Source organism: Lycorma delicatula, chromosome 2, assembly GCF_047948215.1.
Source record: "Lycorma delicatula isolate Av1 chromosome 2, ASM4794821v1, whole genome shotgun sequence".
Lineage (NCBI taxonomy): Eukaryota > Metazoa > Arthropoda > Insecta > Hemiptera > Fulgoridae > Lycorma > Lycorma delicatula.
The window spans coordinates 121,861,612-121,880,517 of NC_134456.1; the positions used below are offsets into that span (position 1 = coordinate 121,861,612).

Below are 18,906 nucleotides of genomic sequence, written 5' to 3' on the forward strand. Positions count from 1 at the left end.
TGTTACAAAAACTGTAATTTTTACTATAACAACTCTACTGCAGGAGTAACAAAAATCATAATTATCATATAAAATTTTTCATTTCTTCTCTATCCTGTATATAGAAGTCACATGTAACAAAATTTATAAAAAGCAGTTAAAGAAATGACCACTTGTACAAAACATATATATATATTTCTGTTAGGTATCATAAACAATAGCAGACTTTACATAGTGACTCCAAAAATGATGTATCATGCTCAAGAATAACAATCAACCCTTGCTAGGCTTCCAAAAAAAGTAGCTTTTTTATGCTTTCTTCACTGAACTATAAATGTACTGTTGCAAATCAGCATGCCAAGCCAATTTTAATGCACGTGACATACAGTTCCAGTAAACATTCATCACAATGCATCATAAGAATTAGCTATACAGTTAACATCAATGCTCATAGAAAACGTAGGTTACCGTGAGCTATATTAGAAAAAAAAGAATGAACAATTAATTAAGGAAAGAAACGAAGACAGGGAAAAGTTGGAGAAAGATATTTAGAGAGGAAGAGGAATGAATTATTGTTAAATCCAAAAAGTTTATACTATTGTTAACCTCAATGTCCTTTGTAAATTGTATAAATAGACCAGAATATATAAACAAAAAACAGAAGATCTATTAATAAATAATAATCATCCAGAAAATTTCATGTTGTTATTATATTTAATTCTATCCAATCAAGAAAAAAATAAATTAATTTAAGTTAATATGTATAAAGTTGAAAAAAAATTTTGACAAATTAACAAATCGTAAATAAATTATATTTTGATGTAATTATAGAATTTAATAACAACAAAAGACGGAGGATCTTGTGAAAATCGATTCTTGTAATTAATATGATAAGTTTAACTTATCTATTTACTGTGTTTTCGTGGTTTAAATGTGTGTGTATATATATATATATATACACACACATTTAAACCATATAAACACACACACATATAAACACAGGCCTGAAAATGCTTCATTAGTGAGTTACAGCTGGCAAAAGATTTCACTTGGATTTCGGTTCCCCCTGGAAAATGAATACTTCCTGAAATTCTGGGAAGGTAAATTAAGGGACAAATTTAGTTGTTTCTTATGGTTTTTGACCTGAAAATATTTTAAAAGATGGGTCCCAGAACTGTACCTCCATGAGTTTAAAAAAAATCTAATGTAAAACACAAAAATTGGAAATAAAAAATAACAGTTTTTTGGTTTTAATGTAAGAAAACAAACCAAACTAACCAAAACTAACCATCAAAATTATAAAAACAGTATTTCAAAAATGTAATTGTTGATCACCTGGTATTGCCAACCTATGAAAATAAATTAATTCATTCTGATAAAGAAGCAGTAAATAAATGATCAGCTGTTATTTCCAACCTATGAATAAAATTCGACTTCATGCTGTTAAACTTTTTTTGACAATTCAGTTTGTTTTGTTTTTTAATAAAGTTAAATTTCAATATCCTGTAATACATTTTTTCTTAAATCATTTACAAGAATCTTTTCAAAATTAAATTTCTACATTTTTAATTGAAAAAAAAAATACAACTTTATTAACCATTTAACAAAGTTTTCTTACGTTAAAACCCAAAAACATATTTCATATATGTATATATACAGTATATATATATATATATATATATATATATATATATAAAACATGTTTTTATATAATCAAACCATAAATATATACTATATCAACTATTAATATATCAACCTACCATAAACATATGCTAGGTTTGATGATTTATTACCTTGATAATGCAATTTTTTACATTCCCCTGCTTACTGATAACACTATGGACACATTTATTCTATCATACTTTTTTTATAAACCAAAGCATTTTTAACAATTTGAAATGTCTGAGTTATAAATAACCCCTACTACATGCTTGCTATTGAATAAGTAATTCTGCATGTGATGTACCTGAGGTGTTTTGTCTTGCTTGTGATTAATGTTTATTATTCACTTAGATTTTACTTGGGCAGTGAGGAAAACAAGTATTGATAAATATTGCCAAGGATCCTTGATGTAACATATATGGCTTATTTTTTATAGAGCAGGTGTACTGAATGCATGTGTGTAAAAATACACTCTTTATTCCTGTACTTGCACTTATATATATATATATATATATATATATATATATATATATATATTTTTTTTTTTTTTTTAATAAATACCTGAAACTAGAGATCCATCCAAATATTTATCAAGGTCGACATCAGTAACCTGACTGATAAGACTAGGCACACGTAGATAGAGTTGTACTAATAACTGTTTGCACATCTCATGCTTCTTCCTAAATGTAATAATAAAAAGATGTTATTAAAGTAAAAAAATAATAAAACTAATAAAATTTATTAGTACTTCTAAAAAGTTACAATAGCATGGTAAGTAATAAAGATTCAGAATATCTGAACAATATCATCATCATCATCCGTCATGAATAAGAGTCATTGGCCTGTTCCGGCATCCATTGCTTTCTTGGGCATCCTATTTCTCTTCTTTCCCTAAGTTTGCATCTCTATACTTGAAAAGGAAGTCTACAAAATAACATATGCATCAAATGATCACTCCATATTTTACGATATTTCTTTATGTACCCAATAGTGGCATCACACTTAGCTGTCTTCTATCTCCTCTTTGATCCTTTGACCGCTCTAAAAACCTCATCTCAGCAGCCTGAATACATGACTCATCCCAACTCTGCAAAAGCCATAATTCACTATCGTAAGTAAGAATAGGCATGGCCATTGTTTTTTAGAATCTTAACTGAGTCTCCTGTCAGTTTCCTTAACATTCTGTGTATTAAATCACAGACTCCCCCAAATCGACTCAGCTTTTTATTGACATCTGTATTTCTGTTGTATGATAGATCACAACCAAGATAATTAAAAACTTGTACTTGTTTCAAGACCTGCCCTTCCAACATTTTTTTCGAGTGTACTGGCCCATTTACCTTTAAAAGCCATAATCTTTGATTTCACAGGTGAGATTTTCATACCGAATTGCTTACTTGTTTGCTTTAGGATATAAATTGCAAGTTGTAACTTATCCTCACTATCAAAAATAATAATGAACAATATAAAATAAAATATTTGATTTAATGTATAATATAAAATAAAATATTTGAACAATATTTATCTGTAATTTTGTTTATCTTTTTTGTAAAATGTAAACAAAATTAGATGGTAGATTACCTTTACTATTTATGAAGAATATTCATTCATACCAGCAAGTAAAAAAACTAGATGTATTATAATATATATTATTTTTTTTTACGATCCAATAGACAGAAATGGTCATTTCTGAATCTAAAGAAGAAAATGTAATTTTTATGATATGGAGAAAAATTACTTATATACAAACTTATCATGAGTAAAATAAAACAAATAGTTGTCATAAAGAAATAATACGAATCTAACAAAAATGTTTTACTATCGTCAGCAAACACAATATAAGTATACTTCAGTATATTTTGACTAGCAATGGAAAAAGCATTAATGTGGAAAATGAGAAAAAGGGGTTAAATGAAGATGATTTAAAAAATATCAATAAAAAGAAGAATAAGAAAGGTAGAACAGATAGATGAGATGATAAGCGACTGGTGAAACTGGGAGCTAAATATTTAGCAAAATGACAAACTGATAGCATCATGAAATACATAGAACAATGCAAAAGAAAATGATATTTTTTTTAAAATTTGGTCCTAACTTTTAGTCATAAAAATAAACATTCCCTTAATTTAGCACAATTCAACATAAACATTATTAAATATTATTAATAATGTTAAATTACTTTACCCTGTACTCAAATCTGCTATTTCATTGAGGTGGCGAACTAATGCTGTAGTAAATCGAAGTTCATCATCTGCAATACACTGAGATAACAGTAGTATTCTATTGTTCATTCTGTCAATAGCATCCTTCAGCTCACCCATATCCAAAGCTTCCTCAACTATGTAGTCAGCAACACAGAGCACCTATTTTCAAAACAAAATAATTTGAAAACTCATAGGGCCTGCAAATGGCCTTTTTCCTATCAGTTAAAGCTATTGCTGAACGTTTTAGTACTTTTCATTAAAACAGAGTATATATATATAAAATGTATTTTGTTGAGTGAGTTATTAAGCAGTTTTTTCTCAAAACAACATACTGAATAATAAATCTTTAAAATATTAACCACTAATTACAGAGAAGTTGGATGGGCATTATATATTTACCTACTGTTTTTAAACGGAAAACGATTTCTAGAATAAGTGTTGGGTCCTGGGCAAGACAGTCCTAATCTACCCTGATGAATAACTCTCATCATCAGCCATCCCATTTTTTATCCTTGATCCTTTCTATTATTGGTTAGGTGGGTGAGGTGTCAACCTAAAATGTTGTCCATCCTGAGAATATCATGACCTGAAGAGCTAGTGAATCCTTGGTATTTGCAAGGGATTGCTCGTAGCCAATAACTTAGAAACTGTTTCCTGTCTGAGGACTGTACAGACTACTATACATGACTTGAACTGTATCCAACAAAAACTCAGCAACTGCTACAAATTTTAATATTGATTCTATCATTGTTCTCAATAAAATTCATGTTTTAATTATAAGAAGATGCAATATGATCATCAAGATTTTAAAAGAAACTAGCAACTGTCAAGAACAGATGTTTCTAACTGAACCATGCAAGAGGAAGAAATTATACTAGAGACCATTTGTTTTGCAAGAAGTCAGAATTTTATTTCTTTAATAACTTCTAATTTTTAGTGGGTAATGCAGTGTGATAATCTTTAATCTTTTTATGAAAACTATTTAAATGAATTTTAATCTATTCATCTTAATTTTTTCAGTTCTGTCTCAGTTCTCCATAACCCTTAAATATACTATACTATACCTATATTAAGGGTACTCCGATCCTTAACATGAGTTGAAGTGTTATATTTTACTACAATTGCATTACTCATGAATACAGCCATTTTAATGTTTCCCCATTTATTGCTGCAAATGAATCATGTCATTTCAATTTACTTTTATCAAGGTACATAATAGCTACGGATCATAATTTAAAGTTTATTATTCAACAATACAACACATTTCAGATTTACAATAATACTGCAGCAGGCTGTATTATTAATAGTAGTTGGTAGTTCCATCAACATCGGACACTGATAGGTTCTTATCAATTTGCTTATCAGTGATTTATGGTCTGAGAATATTTTGTCGACTGAAATTTAGATAAAATGATATGGTTCATACTATTGTCCAAGACAATATTTGAATAAAGAAGTGGACTGTTCTTTCCACCCAAAAAAAAGTATGTAGGATACCAGTAACAATCAAAACAATGCTTTTCAGAGGTAAATAGTGGGGTTATTTCTATTAATTGTAAATTGGGACTACTATAATTAGAGAAGTGTCAATCCATAGTTGACTCTATAAAATATGAGTAATTGCTTACCTGGTAAATAACTTAAAAATATGAACACCATATTCAGCAAACTTGAATTATAAAATTATGAGATAGATATGGGTCATTCCATGTCAAGTGGACCAGGGATCCCCCACTGACCATCTCCAAACTTTGCTTGGATATTTGCTGTTGTCTTACATGCCATTTTACCAAACTGTAGCTCTATATCTGCTATTACTGATTTTCTGTGATCTCTTGAAAAAAGGGTACTTACTGTTAATTTGTGCATACATACAAAAAAATTCTAATTTTGACTTGTAATTTTGAAGGTAATAATAAAGCTATAGGTTTGAGTTTTAATACTTACGGTTAACATTTTATACTGAATTCAAATATGTTATTCACAAGTTTCTTTTAGCACCTGGTGTTGAGATATAGCAGCTAAAAAGTTGTTGCAACATTTTGCAAGTCAAAGTTTGAATTTATATAATTCCTTATCTAGTACTTTAATCAGAACAAGACTAGGTAACATGAAAAAGGGCATAACAGTGTGTAACATCATAAAGTTTCAAAGCAACTGGAAGCTTATGTAAAGAGATATTCATCATCAAATTAGCGCAAAATTTTTGACCTACATTTGAAAGCTTGTATCTCTGGTATACCTTCTTAGATTTTGTTAGTTTTATAATAGTTAAAAAGAGCAACTTTTAAACTGCAAAATCCATGCAGGTTGTTTTTTGACCCATAGTTTATAAGTGCCAGAAAAAACAGTTGAAAGATAATGCACCTATGAAAGATGCATTAACTTTCATAATACATCTTTCCACAGGGGGCAAGTTTTGTGTAATGTTTAAGGATTAAATGAATACTCTCTAGTATAAAGTAATTTTTTATTAAGTAAAATGCTGCCTGTTAATATAAAGATGTTAACTATATTAGATGTACCTTGTCTCACTGAATGCAGAGGAGACAGTTTCAACTAATTATATCTGTTACGACAAGCACAATTTTTTAAAATATTTATTACAGGTCCACAAAAATACTAAAATCATTAACAAAATGAAATATAATTATAGTAGTAATAACAGAATGCAGTAAAGTATTACACTATTATAGAACGCAGTCGTTTCAAAATAAAATAAAAATATCTAAAGTAGTAAAAAATATTTTAGCATAATACTTTTAATTCCACTTTCAGCTTAAATAGATTCTCAATCATAGACTGGATGTATTCTGGACACATATATTGTTGTCCTGATGATGTCATTGATTGTGCTTCAAGAGTAGCAAAAATGTGCTGTCCTGGAATCCAGAAAGTGTCCTTTCTAGGGGGCCAATGATAAGAATGAGCTGCACCATAAGGGTGCATAAAACTAATGAGGGTATCATGTTCTTCAAAAGATATATCACATATATTTCCAATCCACCAAGTACTGTCATACATGCAAGAAACATATTAGCCTGGTTGCAAGCCGATAAGTGATATGTCTTGAGTAGTTTATCAGTTTCAGTGATCCCAAAGACTTCTTCCTGGTAGCACAAGTTGATAAAATTCTTGTATTAAGCAGCTGAACCATCACTGCAGTAGTGCAAATGCTTTATTTTGGTCACTGTCTTCAAGTATTTGATCAGTTCAGTCAAAAATATATTAACAGCAATAATACCATGGCGAAGACAATCACTAACTACGCAAATGCTAAGATTCTGAAGCTCGTTTTTATTGTAATAAACCATGAAAGGATGCAGTATAGTTTGGCTGTTTTCGCAGTGGAATCCCTGTATAGCATCTTGCACAACAAACTAATAGTTCTCAGCAAAATCCATCAGGATAATGGTATGATTATTATTTAAATTTTCCTTCAGATGTTTTAAATATCAACTTTGATGTTTTGAAACAAAATGATGGCTAATCAGAAAAAACTTTTAAGGAAAGCTCTTCAATAAAATTTTTCATAGTCGCCTGTTGTGTCTCTGTCTATATGAATCCACTGCTTATATTCTATTAGTTCCTCCAAGTCATAATCTTTAAGCTCATCTAATAAGTTGGACTCCAATCCATTTCTTCCAGGACACTATTCACAATGTTGTGGCATGCAATCCTTAGATTCTAAACTGCAGACAGTTTTCTCAATCAATACCTTGTAGTCATCCTTGATGGATATTGGAGCTATCCAATATCCGATATTGGATATGGATATTGGAGCTATCCGATATTGGAGTTTAACATTTTGATGAATGGTATAAACACAAATTGAATGTGTGCCAGCAGCATCAACTGTAATGCAACACTTTATCCTAAGTTCACATAATTTTGAGAAGCCAATTTCACGGCCAAAATGTGCAACAGTAAGCTATGAACATCTTTTTTAAATTGCACAGAAGTAGACATTTTCTGCATGTGGACTTTTTCACCACTGATCCTAACTGAAACAAAAATCTTTCTTTCCTGAACAGATTTGGGAAAATTCATCATCTTCAAAAAATTTGAGGACTCGTCTAATATCATCTTTCAATCTTTTTCTTCCTTTTTTTTATCATGTTTTCTCAATACTCCAGCTACTGGGTGCCAATGTCAACATCTGAACTTGTGGGTAAGCAGAGATCAAAAGTTTGGCTTTGAACTCTTCAATCAGAATATCTAGATCTTTACATCCTTGACACTGCTTACTCTTCAATGTTTGCATTATATCAGTAACACAAACCAGTAGCAGCTGCTGCTGTAGTAGCAATAGCATCTTGTGCTCTTTTTACCTTCTGCTTCAGGTAGCCATTTGAATTCCATTTGCTGACATATTTAAGCTTCGAAGGAGAAATTTCAAGTGATAACAGTGAGACATCCGTTCTTCCAGAAGCCTCTAGAATTTCCACATCACTAGATTCTGATTCTGGTTGATCACCCTTTGGCTGAATCTCTCTTTGAGCTAATTCTTGCCTACATTGTGTGTCGGATAATTTGGCGCATTGGTTTAATATCTTGGTTGAGTTTAAATTATTCTAAATATTGTTGTTCGCTGGTTCATACAAATAAATAAAAGTCTTGACTTCGAATATAATATAAATTATTGTTATTATAATCTTGAACTTGTAAATCATATAGATAAAGCATTATTATATTTAACAATTATAAATTTGCAACAAACACAAGTTAAGTCTTTGGATGATGGAACTAGACTGCTCTATTCTAGGGCAGAGCCAGCTTTTATAGCGTGGACGGAGCTGAGTGAGCTGTCAGGAGCTGTGTGAGACATACAGAGCAGAGTGCAGCTGTCTGAAGGACTTTTAAAAATTAAAAGAATTTAAAGTTCTCATTTAAATATTCTGCGTCTTAACATCGTAGGCATAACTTCTGACCTGGCTTGAAGTCATAATTTGTTAAAGGTTTTAACCGGTCAGCAGAATCAATATCAATAGCCCACAATTCTTTTCTGGCTTTGTGCAACTCTTTTTCCAAATGGATTGCAGTAGTCCTTCTGTAGGAATTCAAACTTCGTCAGCAAAACAGCTTTATGATAGGAACATATGTCAGCATCTTCATTAAAGCTAATTCCAGATTGGAGCTGTATAAGTTTTTTGTTCATTACTGATAGTTCTTTCACAGGCAACAATTAAGCTTTTCCACAATTAAACGTTAAAGACTTGTGGCATTTAGAGCCATCAAGCTTGCCAAAATGGCAAGGGCCAAGAACTTCACTCATTTTAAAACAATTCAAAACACAGTTGGAGATAACAATAAATGTCACAACTATACAAGTTATTCACTAAAATCTATGCTAATTCACAAAAAGTTGATGCTTATCTTCAAAATAAAGAAAATTCTAGAAAGCTCTAGAACAAATGGAATATTCCAGAAATTTCAGGAATATTTTACAGAATAGAATTTTCCAGAACTTTGTAATGTTCTGCAGAATGAAGTTTTGCAGAATATTCTACAAATTTCTAGAACATTTTAGAAATTGGATTTTTTCAAATCAGCCTATAAAGTTCTACAAATAGTCCAACAATTTCTGGAACACTCTAAATTTTTTCAAGATATTGTAAATTTTAGAAAATCCTTTAAAAAATCTTAATAATATTCTGAAGGATTGAATGTTTTTCTATCTTCAGCTGTTTTAATTAACTAGAAATGTTCACAGATTAAAAATTGTCACATGCAAAAGATTAACTTTGAAAAGCTTTCTTATCTATTATAATAAACACGCTAAAAAACAAAATACATGGATTATGTTAATTAAAAGCTGCCCTTTCCACCTATTACAAAACTAACAAATTCTGAAAAGGTACACCTGAGATTTAAGTCTTCAAAGATGGGCCAAAAATCATAATAAAAAATATTTGATCAAATTTGGTGATGGATTTCTCCTGACAAGATTCCAATTGCTTTGAAACTTCAGGATCCTACACATAATTATTCCCTTTTCCAAATTACAAAGTCTCATTTTGATTAAATTGGATAAGGAAAATATAAGCTCAAACTTTTACTTCCGAAATGTTGCGGCAAATTTTTGGCTAAATTTCAGCTGCTATATCTCAAAACCAGGTTCCAAAAGAAACTTGTGACATAGTAAGAAACATACTTGAATGTAGAATAAAAAGTTAACAGCCAACAGTACCAAAATTTGAATCTGTATCTTTATTATTGTCATTAAAATTATTAATCAAAGATAACAATTTTTACATGTGTCCACAAACTAAGTAAGTACCTCTTTTTCAAGAGGCCAAAAAAAATCAGCCATAGCAGATAAAGAGCTGTAATTTAGTAAAATGGTATTTCAGACTATAGGGAATCTTCACCAAACATTTGATGATATGTGGAGATGGTCAACTGGGAATGATTTTCAAAACTGGACCACTTGACATGGAATGACCCATATGAGAAATTCTTTATCACTAACTTACTGGAGAAAGCAATAAACCCATAAAATAATAACAATGAAAAATTATTTTGCATATTACATTTTCATACTTAGTGATATTTTAAGAAACTGATAGATCATTTATAAACAACAAATCACTTGTATGTTTAGATAGGAAAAATTTAAGTTGTCCAAATAACAAAATAGCACTGATTTATAATATACAGAAAAACTGATAAGTTTATCCTTATTGAACATCAAAAGCTGGAATTAAATGTGAGATTAATTACTGCTTTAATAGACAATGCTTATTTAATAATGCCAGATTACAGTTAAGTTCAATATATTAAGTTAATGTAAATAAAACTGTGTAAGTTTACTCATTATTAACATTAAATCCCATTTTCAACACTATTTTCTAGGCAGTTACTAAAAGGAAGAGAAAATAATAAAAATTATAAGGTTCAAAATATTACCAACAAAATAAATTTTTAGAAAAATTACCTCTGATAATGAGAGACCCAGAATATCTTCTGGCTTTCTGTGTTTTGGGGTATACTTATCTCTCCCTTGCCATAATTTTGGATTGCATGTCAATGCACAAAGAAAATCTAATACTGCTGTAGGATCATATCTAAAAAAAAGTAAATAAAATAAATGAAAATAAATTATGTATAAATAAATAAATTATGTTCTTCTGAGTAGAAACATGCTGAATGGATTCATGCATTTGTTGGTTTACTATATTTGCACCTTTCTACTAAGAGTTATACTTGTAAAGGAGCTGCAATAAAAAAATATAAATAATAGTTGCTAATGATACTCACTTTAGATATAATAACATCTCATATGAACAAAGTTTTGTTATTACTGAAATACTCCACTACTGTGTTCTTTCTTAATTATAAACTCAGTAATCCAATTGTAACAAGAAAAACTAGAACTTCAATTTAAGCATTCTAGGTAGAAAAAGGTTTCTTATTTTTTAATTATATTTCAAATTATAACTCATGTATAAGGATTTATGAAATCATGGAAACAAATGAATAATTGGCAAATATCTGAAATGTAAGTTTGTAAATAAGTAAAGAAAATAGATTAAAGTCAGATAAAAAAAGAAAATGAAGTAATTCTGGTAAGAGGATTTGAGAGAAAAATATGGCAGGTACAATTTTGAGGAGAAAAGTCATTTACAAAAGAAATTTTAATGAAATTAATATTAGACAGGTCAACAGGAGGTGACAAAAAAGAGGACATTGCAGAAGAAATAATGGTATGTGGACTGAGAGAAAATGCAAATTATAAATTACTGAAGTAGACAGGAATCATAAGATTATTTTTATAAGTAACTTTATTCTGAGCAAGATGATAAATTTTATAGATATAATCCGATGAGTCTTTTCTCACCACTTACCTTTTCTCTTTATCCTCGTACCTTTTCTCTGTTATCACTTCTTTAGGTGCAAGTCTTATCCTATTAGGGTTTCCATTCTGAAACCTCAGATTCAATGCATCCATGGTATCTCATGGAGGAGCTGACTATCAACTGATTGAAAATATTTTAACTCTTTAAAATGATTAAATATTAAACAGTTCACATTCAAAATTACTTCCCAGAATTCTTTCGAAGCTAATTAGGAACACTTTATTATTCACTGAAGTTACCAGTAGTGTTGATGTTAATGGCCCCAATCTTAAAAAATAAGATTGGAAAACTAATCTATAGCGTAAGATTGCATTTTAGGTAAGAAGTAAACTTTACAATCTGACTGTTCTTCTACAATATCTAGGATATTTTTGGGGGTTGTCGTGAAAACTAATGGATTAAATTAAGAAAATAACATCCAAAGCCAAGTTTTACAAATTGGTTCCCACAAATTGCTGAAATTAAGCAACGGTAGATGCAATCTCACTGTATGTTGTTAGTATTGTATCTAATAAACTGAAACCATCAAAGAACAACTCTAAAATGTGAAAGTATACTTTTCCATATCTTGGAAAGAGCATTTCTCAACAAAACAATTAGTAATAATTCCTTTGTTTATAGTAATAGAATTTGAGCTATTATATATTGTTAAACCTCAATTACATTTATGATTACAAATTACTGTCACACGTCTACTATAACACACAAAGAACATTGGATCCTTAATTAATAAATCTATAAATAATTATTCAACTGGTTGTTATAAATATTTAATTATAAAATTAAAAATTATTATAACTTTGGTGATTAAAAATGTTATTTACTTGAGAAAATGAGAATGAAACTAAGGTTAAACTAATGATACAAAAGCTGTGTTCTTATGTACTGTAGAAAGTATACTCATTCACATATAAAATAATAATGTCTCAGTACTATGGGAATGTTTAAAGAATAATCAGTGTTAATTGGTTAGCAGCCAACACTTAGTAACTACTTGCTTATCTGTTAGAATTGTTCTAAGATATTCTTACTTGCACTGGCTAGTGACCACTGCAGGTAACACTGCTTTAATTGTTTTTAATATTTATCAATAGAATTATTATTTTTAAAACTTACTTTAAAATTGATATTTGATTAAGTAGTAATGAAGTACAACGATATAAAGTAGCCCAACTAGCTTGGTGTGTCAACAAAGTTAGAAGGTATGGTCGACAAGTTTGTACTGCAGCCAAGCCTTTATCCTCTTCTCTTGAAAACAACATTCTTGTCTGAAAAAGGTAGTACAGAAAATAATACAAAATAATATAAAGCTGTTTAATCTAACAATGGTGTGACTTATTTGCTTGCTTTTGAAAAAAAAAAAAGATTTATTTGAATAAGATTTCTAACTTGCCAAGTAAAAATAAGTTTAAACTTATTTTTACTTGGCAAATTAGTCTTCAACATTGTTTTTCACTCTGATTTTATTTTCTTATCCAGTATTCCTCTTCTTTTTACTTACCTTAATTAAAGTAAAAGCAGCCAGTCAAAAGCAGATGGAATTTTTACAGTTAATTCTAACATACAAAAAATTAGATTTTCAAAAGTTTAACATTAACATAATACTGAACAAATTTCCTCATTATTTTTTTATGCAGGAAGGTCACAACAACTCAGTTGATACTGAGGTGTTGTGACCTTTCTGTGATTAAAGTATGCATTTAATACACTGCATTCAATAATTATGAGCAAAGATTTTAGGGAAGCAGCACACCACATTCAGTGATTTTGAAGAATGTTAAACAAGTGTGGATTTTTATGAATCCCTCTTTATTGTAAGCCAACTATTTTCTGAAAGTAGTTAGTAATCAGAAATGATGACAAATATGTATCCAAAGATACAGAGATAATAGAAACAATACAAGATATCTGAAAACTAACAAATACTTAAAAATGTATAATCCCCCAGTTTTCTTTTTAAACAACAAATCAAACTGGAGATTACAAATTAAACCTAAATCTTCAGAAGGTTTTGAAGTAATTAAACTATTACAAAAGAGTAAAAATATTTTTCAGTAATATCAGTATTTTATCTTTTTTTTAAAAAAAACATAATATTACAACAGTTCATTAAAGGAAAATCATCACAAGACGTGATTATCTTGTAGGATAAAGTTATACAATAATTGTGTGGGGCAGTTTGGAGTATTAACTGCAGTGCATAAATGATGTGGATAATCTGCAATCATACCACATCCCGATTGCAATTTTTTTAAACGGGCATCACTCTGTTACCGACAGAAATGTAACTTGGTTACAATAATACTAAATACAGAAAAATATTATCAACTCTTTCATTTCTAAAGAATATAGAGATCTTCTTGAAAAATACCTAACTGAAGAAGAAAACAAACATATGTTGTACGTCTTTGAAGGGGAATGGTGGAAGAGCTGATAAAAGTGGAGATCTATAATCTACAGTCTGACTCCTATGACACAACTGGATGGAGAAAGAGGCTGATGATGATGATGCAAAATTTTGTAGCAGACTCTTATAACAGCAAACTTTTACTTTATTTGTCCTATGTCTTTTAATTCCTCATAATTTCTTTTCTTCTCCTCACCTAATTTTTACTTTGATTCTTCTTTCAGGTCACCCTCAAAAACTTCTTTCATTATGTTTGTTTTCATAGATGGTATAAACAAGGATTCATTATAAAAATGAATGGATGTTTTTCTCTTGCTAACAAAATTCTACTTTCTTCAATTCACTTCCACCCCTTTCATAAGTGTATTTTATTTCAAATCTTTTCACATGATAAGAGTTACAAAAACCTTCACTACAAGGAAGGTAATCTCATTCTTTAATATAGATCATTTTCACCCTTGCGATATTCTCCTTACCAATACTAGCTAATCTTTTCCTTAAAATACTCAATAATTTTACCATGGAATAGTATTTGCTGCAGTTTGAATGCCTCCTTTGGCCATCCGGTTATTATTTAGCACATAGCAATTATGTACTTATCCTCCTTGAAGCCTGAATTATAGCTTTTGATGTTATCTCCTCACCAATTATTTCCAATTTTAAATATTTTTCCCAATTCAATTACTTAATCTGTAATGAACATCATTTTACTATGACAAATAGAATTTGCTTTTTTATCTCCAATCCTTTTCTCAAGATATTCTGGTAGTACTAATTAGACATATAAATTAAAATAAGGTTAAAGTAACATCTCACACTAATTCCCTTAACAGTTTAAACCCATCTATTGTTTATCATTTAATTAGTATTGTTTTAGCAGTCTTTTATTGTCTTAAACCAAATTCAATAATTCATAAACTATTTCTTGATCTTCTATGCTGAAAATAAATATAATGTTGTACAAAATGTCTATCTATCTACTTTTTATAAGTAGTTATAATAGAAAACTGTATTGAATAACAAGGCCATCTATTAATTTTATCTCAGCTAATAAATATCAATTATTAGAAGCTGTTTAATAATCTAATTTATTAAGTTATTTATGTTATCTGTTTAACAATGAATAAAACATCACACCTGTAAATCAGTTGATGATCCAATAATCTCAGGTTCGATTTGAATTAGCCAGTCTATAAGTAAACCAGTGGCGTGACTTTGGCTTAATTTGGGTTGCAATTCCTTAGTAAGTAATGTACCAAGAGCTCCAACCATAAGAGTCTTATTACTTTGCACATCAAGAATTTTTCTTCCTCTGTGTTCTAGACGTGATACTGGACTAGTTCCCAAAACTGAAGAATAAATAAATAATCATGTGAGAAATTTTAGGCATCTATTCATTTAAATAACTGAACATATAATTAATTTTAAGTTTTAATTCCAACAAGCAAAATTAAATCCAGAATTTAACTATCACTACAACTACCATCTATCTTGAACATTAGTCAGTAAGACTGCTGGTCTAATTTTATTTTTAATAATATTATAATTCTGTAATGATTATATTACATCAATTCCGAATCCAAAAATTCTAATAATTGTAGACAGAAAACAAACTTGCAAATATAAACAACCTGAAATATATACAATTTCAAATATATACAACTTGTGTTTACAACTTGTCGTACACTCACAGGGCCAAACAATCCTCTGACAAGCCCTGCAGTTTGTGATAATCAATACAATATAAGGTTACCCTGCAATTAAAATATGAAGAATATTTTTATATTTTTGAAAATCTTTTTTTATCAGCACTTATTGGTAATTACTAGTTTTCCTTACAGTGAATAAACTCATTTTAACATTTAGAAGCTGTTATGATAATAGTAATTCTGCTTTTATAGACAAATAAACAAATTCTAATGAATGTGAATGACTGGAGATGAATGGACATTAATTAATCAATATGGTTACATTATTGAACATAAAATATTATGTATGTAACTGAGAGCTGCAACACACCCTTGAAGCTAATCGCAACTAATAACTGAAAGCCACAACAAACCCTTGAAGCTACATTACAACTGCTTGGAACAACAAAGATAAAATTTTTACTTGTTCATCAATACTGTGAAAAGGAATCTTCCTTACAGTATGTTAAAACATATTTATAATGAATGCAAATACTTTATATAAAGATTACCCAAATAAAAAAAATATATGTTTAAGCACTAAAATACAAAGAAAATATTTTTTAATTTATTATGTATTTTTTAAACGAACAAGATCTCTTTAGATATATCTATCAGAACTTCCTTTCTTAAATTACAATGAATTTCAAAATTGCATGTGTTGTGAATTTAAATTATACATTTCAAATGAATAAAGTTGCAACACGAGGTTGAAGGTTTGCAATGTAGGCTGGCATGTTGGTTTTCAATTTTCCTCTCGCTTCATAACAATGAAAGAAGGAGAGGTAGTTAAAATTTCTGTTCAGCACACAGGTTAGATACACCTGACACTCTCAATTACAATTAACAGATGAAATTAACTGAGCAAGATCATCAAATTTCAATTATTTATTTAATGTAAAGCTGTTGATGGTGATCGTCAAGAAGTTATTAATCAAAACTTTTAAAACACAACAAAATTAATTAGCTAGTTCTGCTTTTTTTTATATATATTATTTTACTGAAATTAATCTTTTTAAGATTCATATTATTCCTCTCTTAAATTATATTTTTAATTCTATTAATAAATTACCTAGTACACAATATTGAGATTGACATATTTTACAAATGTTACATACCTGACAGATGAAATGATTTAGTTAAAAACTGCACAATAAAACATATTTTTATTTATTTATTTTTAGATGATAAGTGAAATATTACATAAATTTCTTTATATTAATAGAGAGATATACTATTAGTGTAATATTTCATATATAAGAAATATTTTTCTGACAATAAATTTTTTCAACAGTTTTTATTAAAATTATTTTGAGTATGGATGTATTACATGCAATTAAAAAAAAGGAATTAATTATTCACCACCTCCTTATCATTTTTCAACTAATTCACCGATTAACTTAATTATTTATTAACCACCAATTATATAAAAAAAGCAAATTCAAATAAATTACCAAAAAAAAATAAATAAATAAAAACTGCACAAACCTTGAACAGGATCTTGTGTAGTGATAGGGTCAATCATTTTTATTTCTTTACGTTCATTTTTCTTGATAAAATTCTTCAAAATTGGTATGAGAAGGACAGAGCGATTGTTAACTTCCCGAAGAATTGCTGTACTAATAACTGTTAATGTGGTTACTAGATCCTTTGAGTGAACTGTAGTTAAGAGTCTGAAAAGTGGACATGAATGATGGCTCCGTGCAGCCAGTGATCTGACAAACACCTTGTCAGATGTTGTCTTCTTTAGTAAAAATATAAGAACAGCTCTACAAACTTTGTTTCCTGAAGTTGAACTTCTCTTCTTACTCAATTCAAATGCCAAGGTCTGTAATTAAAATAAGTATACCAAAATTCACACAAAACAATTAAATAAAACTAAAAAAAAAACAAAAAAAACTTGGAATAGTAGTTTTTAAGAAATAATAATTATTGGAAAAGTTAATTTACTTACACGCTGAAGAGATTGGAATAAATCTCGACTACTTAGTTTATCCTCTTCATCTTCTTCAGAAGAAAGAAATATTTGTTCCAAAGCAGCAACAGCCTCATTATCCGACAACGAACTAGGTTTTGGGCATATTAAAGGCTTCAGATCTATTAAAAAAAAAAAAAAATTATCAACTTTATCAGCAAAAAATACTGTAATACTTCATTAACAAAGAAAACATCTCAGGAATTCATTAACCATACATCTCAGGAATGGTCAACCTGAAACTGTACAAGACTACACTTCATACACACAATTTATATACAAGTATGAAAATTTTAATAATTACAAAAAATGATCAAATTTATTTTGAAGTAAGTATTTTAGCTTAACTAAGCAGTTTTCAAATATTTAAAGTAAACAATATTCTTTTATTATCTAATTTCCACTTCAGTAAAGCACATATTTTTAGATTCAGAAACATATACAGAGGCACTGTATTTTTCCAAACATTGCTTTTATGTTGGTTCATCCTTTCAGCTACTTAAAATTTCATAAAACTTTGATTGGAATCAATATTTATTATAGAACTTATTTTGTTTAACTTTACAAATATAACTTAATTAAATAAATTGAAAACTGTGAACAACAATAAACAAAATCTACACCAAATGCAGTAATAGAATGCCTTTGTACTGCGGCAAAAATTCAAATGCACTAAAAGTTAATTTTGATTTATTAATTCAGTAAGGATTTTTAGAATTCTGTTGATAATAGAAGCAGCATAGAATAGAAGTAATTGAACAATGTAATTCCTGTGTAATAAAGATCTTTCAAACAAATTTTACCTTTGTATTGGGTAAAGTAACAATATATTTCATACAGAGCAGACATTGTTTATTTGTAATCATGCTAAAATTTGTTAAAACAAATTTAGAGGATTGAAAAAGGGATGACATTAAACTATTTAAAAACCAATAAAGAAAACACAAGTATCTATTTTATGTTTTAATTAATCCAGATGCAGCATTTTATTATGCTTTAAGATAAAATAATAAAATTAGTTTGCAGTGAAATTTGTAGTTTGAAGTGAATACAAATTATTCTACAACATTTGTAAAATGATTAGTTTCTTTAACTACTTTTGGTAATCTTCTGTAGTAACTTCAGAAACGTT

The 18,906-nt window shown here is 29.0% G+C and overlaps 1 protein-coding gene across 1 annotated transcript in view; it reads right to left on the reverse strand.

Annotated features, from left to right (window-relative positions):
• Positions 1-18,906, reverse strand: part of IntS1 (integrator complex subunit 1) — a 111,290-nt gene that overhangs the window by 25,057 nt on the left and 67,327 nt on the right. Inside the window, exons 20-26 of the mRNA XM_075356183.1 lie at positions 17,754-17,896; positions 17,288-17,627; positions 15,249-15,460; positions 12,821-12,972; positions 10,783-10,912; positions 3,826-4,004; positions 2,203-2,321 (exon numbers count right to left, since the gene is read on the reverse strand). Of these exons, the coding sequence (XP_075212298.1) occupies positions 2,203-2,321; positions 3,826-4,004; positions 10,783-10,912; positions 12,821-12,972; positions 15,249-15,460; positions 17,288-17,627; positions 17,754-17,896 (1,275 nt within the window). The remainder of the gene's footprint in view (positions 1-2,202; positions 2,322-3,825; positions 4,005-10,782; positions 10,913-12,820; positions 12,973-15,248; positions 15,461-17,287; positions 17,628-17,753; positions 17,897-18,906) is intronic.